Source organism: Aplysia californica, unplaced genomic scaffold (assembly GCF_000002075.1).
Source record: "Aplysia californica isolate F4 #8 unplaced genomic scaffold, AplCal3.0 scaffold00055, whole genome shotgun sequence".
In the NCBI taxonomy this organism is placed as follows: Eukaryota; Metazoa; Mollusca; class Gastropoda; order Aplysiida; family Aplysiidae; genus Aplysia; species Aplysia californica.
In genome coordinates this window covers 1107152-1110450 of record NW_004797325.1, presented here as the reverse complement: position 1 = coordinate 1110450, position 3299 = coordinate 1107152, and the positions used below count along the sequence as shown (strand labels likewise).

The 3299-nt window shown below is 38.4% G+C and overlaps 1 protein-coding gene across 2 annotated transcripts in view; it reads left to right on the top strand.

Moving 5' to 3' along the window:
• The window catches only part of LOC106011109, a 75846-nt gene that overhangs the window by 67701 nt on the left and 4846 nt on the right, over nucleotides 1-3299 (top strand). For both annotated transcript variants that reach the window (XM_013079535.2, XM_013079533.2), the window contains exon 6: nucleotides 1033-1178. In XM_013079535.2, coding sequence (XP_012934989.1) covers nucleotides 1033-1178 — 146 coding nt within the window. The remainder of the gene's footprint in view (nucleotides 1-1032; nucleotides 1179-3299) is intronic.

Sequence of the window (3299 nt, the reverse complement as noted above, 5' to 3'; positions counted from 1 at the left end):
TTCTTCTTCTTCTTCTTCTTCTTCTTCTTCTTCTTCTTCTTCTTCTTCTTCTTAATAATAATAATTCTGTTAGCTTGAGCATTTGAGCGGCGTGAACATTTTTTCTTTAATTGTAGGTGTTGTTACACCTCCATCGACGTAATTTAAATCCCTAAATAGGGGGTTTCCCACCCTGCCAGTCAGGGCCAGTCCAGGCAGAGAGAGATAAAACATCTCAACAGAAAGACCGAGTTACTCGATACATTTTCGCCCAACTCCAGAATCGAACCCAGGTCTCCTGCATGCAACATCTAAGTCTAAGCGCCTGACCGGTACACCACTGACGCCGGTGCCGTGAACATGGCGTACCAGCATTGGATAGTGACCCAGGCCCGACATTGTGTCCTCGGGAAAGGCACTTCGCATGAATTTTCCTCACTTCACCCAGGTGGAAATGGGTACCCGGCCATAGACAAGATCTTTTCAGCATGTTAGGGTTTTGCGCCTATCAAATAGCAGCTTGCACTGCATACTTCCCCGGAAGATTGTTTCAGAATGATATAGGGTCTGCTGGGGTAACAACATTGTAGATTGTAAAGCTCATAGATAGAGCTTGCTGTTGACCTGGAACTTGCGCTATCTATCTATCTATCTATCTATCTATCTATCTATCTATCTATCTATCTATCTATCTATCTATCGATCGATCGATCTATAAATCTATCGATCTATCGATCTATCGATCTATTTATCCATTATTATTATTATTATTATTATTATTATTATTTTTATTATTACTTTTATTATTATTATTGCATGTATTATTATTATTATTATTATTATTATTATTATTATAGTTATTATTATCATTATTACTTTTATTATTATTATTGCATGTATTATTATTATTATTATTATTATTTTTATTTTTTTTATTATTATTATTATTATTATTATTATTATTACTATTATTATTATTATTACTATTGTTATTATTATTATTGTTGTTATTATTATCATTATTATTTCCATGCTACAATGCTCACTCCTCAGAGGTTACCTGAGCATTGAGGAACTGAAGGACGTCGTCCAGTTGCCCAGCGTAGACCACCTCCACGTCATGTTTGCCTCCTGGAACACTGACCATTTGATCGGCATTGCCACCTTTCCCTGGGACAAGCATGTGTTCGGCGTGAGAGGTACATGCATTTGATGTGGCACGGTTATGTGCTCACGATTCAAATGTTGTTAAAATCGAAAGGTTGGACCATCGAAGTGTAGCATTGTTTGAAATGAACGGTTGGTCCACCAAAGAGTGACATTGCTAAAATAGAAAGGTTGGGCCATCAAAGAGTGATATTTCTAAAATAGTGTAGCATTGTTGGAATTGAAAGGTTCGACTTTCTTGTCTGTGATGTCCGTTAATAACGGAATGTCTCTTGATAGAATCATATTTTGTGAGGTAATTAGGATGTTTAACGACGCTTAAAGTACGTTTTGTAGAGAGTTTCGATCTTAGGAGAAATAAATGCTGTCCATGTTAACTCGAAAACTACGCTTCATGCTACTTTTACTGATGCTACTTTGTTTTTATTTGTACTCACATATGCATACACACATACACACACATACACACACACACACACACACACACACACACACACACACAAGCACACACACACACTCTCCCAACGTCCATACACACCATCATTTCCCAACCGAATAGGCTTGCATTATAAAAATATAACTATAAAATGTGTCATGCAATACACAGTGGAATCAGGCGCTCGACAATTATCTTTTGGAATATGCAATTATTGGTATTATCTTAAAGCGTGTATATTTGCCTTGCTTTCGATGAAAAGTTACCCATTTTTTAAAAAGTAGAGATATTTGCGATTAAGAAAGGCGGGGGTCGCCTGGTATCAGAGGTAAAGTAAATTTAAGCGAGAAAATGGCCACCAAATTTTGGTGACATCAAAAGCATGAGTGTCCTTGGAATATGCAAATTAACATTTTATATTCCTTTTAAGAACGTTTTTGAGTAAAAATAACCCCTACGGAAATATGTTTTATTCAGACGTAAGAAGCGTGGAGACTTTTTTTTAATGATAAAAATTGCCAAATTAGCGGAAAACATGTCGATTTCTTCCATTTTATTATTTTGACAAGAGCCTGATTTCACCCCGATGCCACACATTTATAATCCTTGTAAAGAACATGAAACACACCATCCCAATATCCATTCCATTCTATTTGAGTCAATGGTACTCTGTGCATCCAATCTTCCTTTCTATTTTGACCTGCCCATGAAGTATGGCATGGCGAGATAGTGCTGAATCAGGACTTTCAGATTAATTCAGTTTACACTTGCGTATTTCCAAGGACGAGCAGAATCTATCGATGGGTTGAGAATCCGTTGATAACTCTTATCAGCTAGCTTGGCTAGGTCACAGCAAAACTTTGATTCAACCAACTTTTAACTGTTTTGTTGTTTCTTTAAAATGTAATTAAGGGTATTTTTTCCCCATGACTTAAATGTGCTTTGGTGAGCACATGTCTCTGTGGTCCACACGTCTGTAATGAATGTTGTGAACTCTCTCTCTCTCTCTCTCTCTCTCTCTCTCTCTCTCTCTCTCTCTCTCTCTCTCTCTCTCTCTCTCTCTCTCTCTGTGTGTGTGTGTGTGTGTGTCTCTACCTCTTTCTATCTGTGTCTCTCTCTCTGTCTTTCTATCTTTCTCTCTATCTCTTTCTCTCTGTCTTTTTTCTCTCTCTCTCTCTTTCTCTCTCTTTCTCTCTCTCTCTCTTACTCTCTATTTCTCTCTCTTTATCTCTGTCTGTCTTTACCTCTCTCTTTTTCTCTCTGTCTCTCTCTATCTCTCTCTCTCTCTCTCTCTCTCTCTCTCTCTCTCTCTGTCTCTCTTTCTCTATCACTTTTACTCTCTATTTCTCTCTTACGCTCTCTCTCTCTCTCTGTCTCTCTTTCTCTATCACTTTTACTCTCTATTTCTCTCTTACGCTCTCTCTCTCTCTCTGTCTTTCTCTCTGTCTCTCTCTTTCTCTCTCCCTTTTACTCTCTATTTCTCTCTTGCACTCTCTCTCTCACGCACTCACACAACACACACACATACACACACATACACACACACACACACACTCACAACACACACACACACACACACACACACGCTCGCACACACTCACTCATCGCCCACCCACTCACTCCCTCACTCACTGATTAAATCACTCACTCACTCACTCACTTTCTCTGTATGTATGTCTGTCTGTCTCTGTGTGTGTGTCTGTCTGTCTGTCTCTCT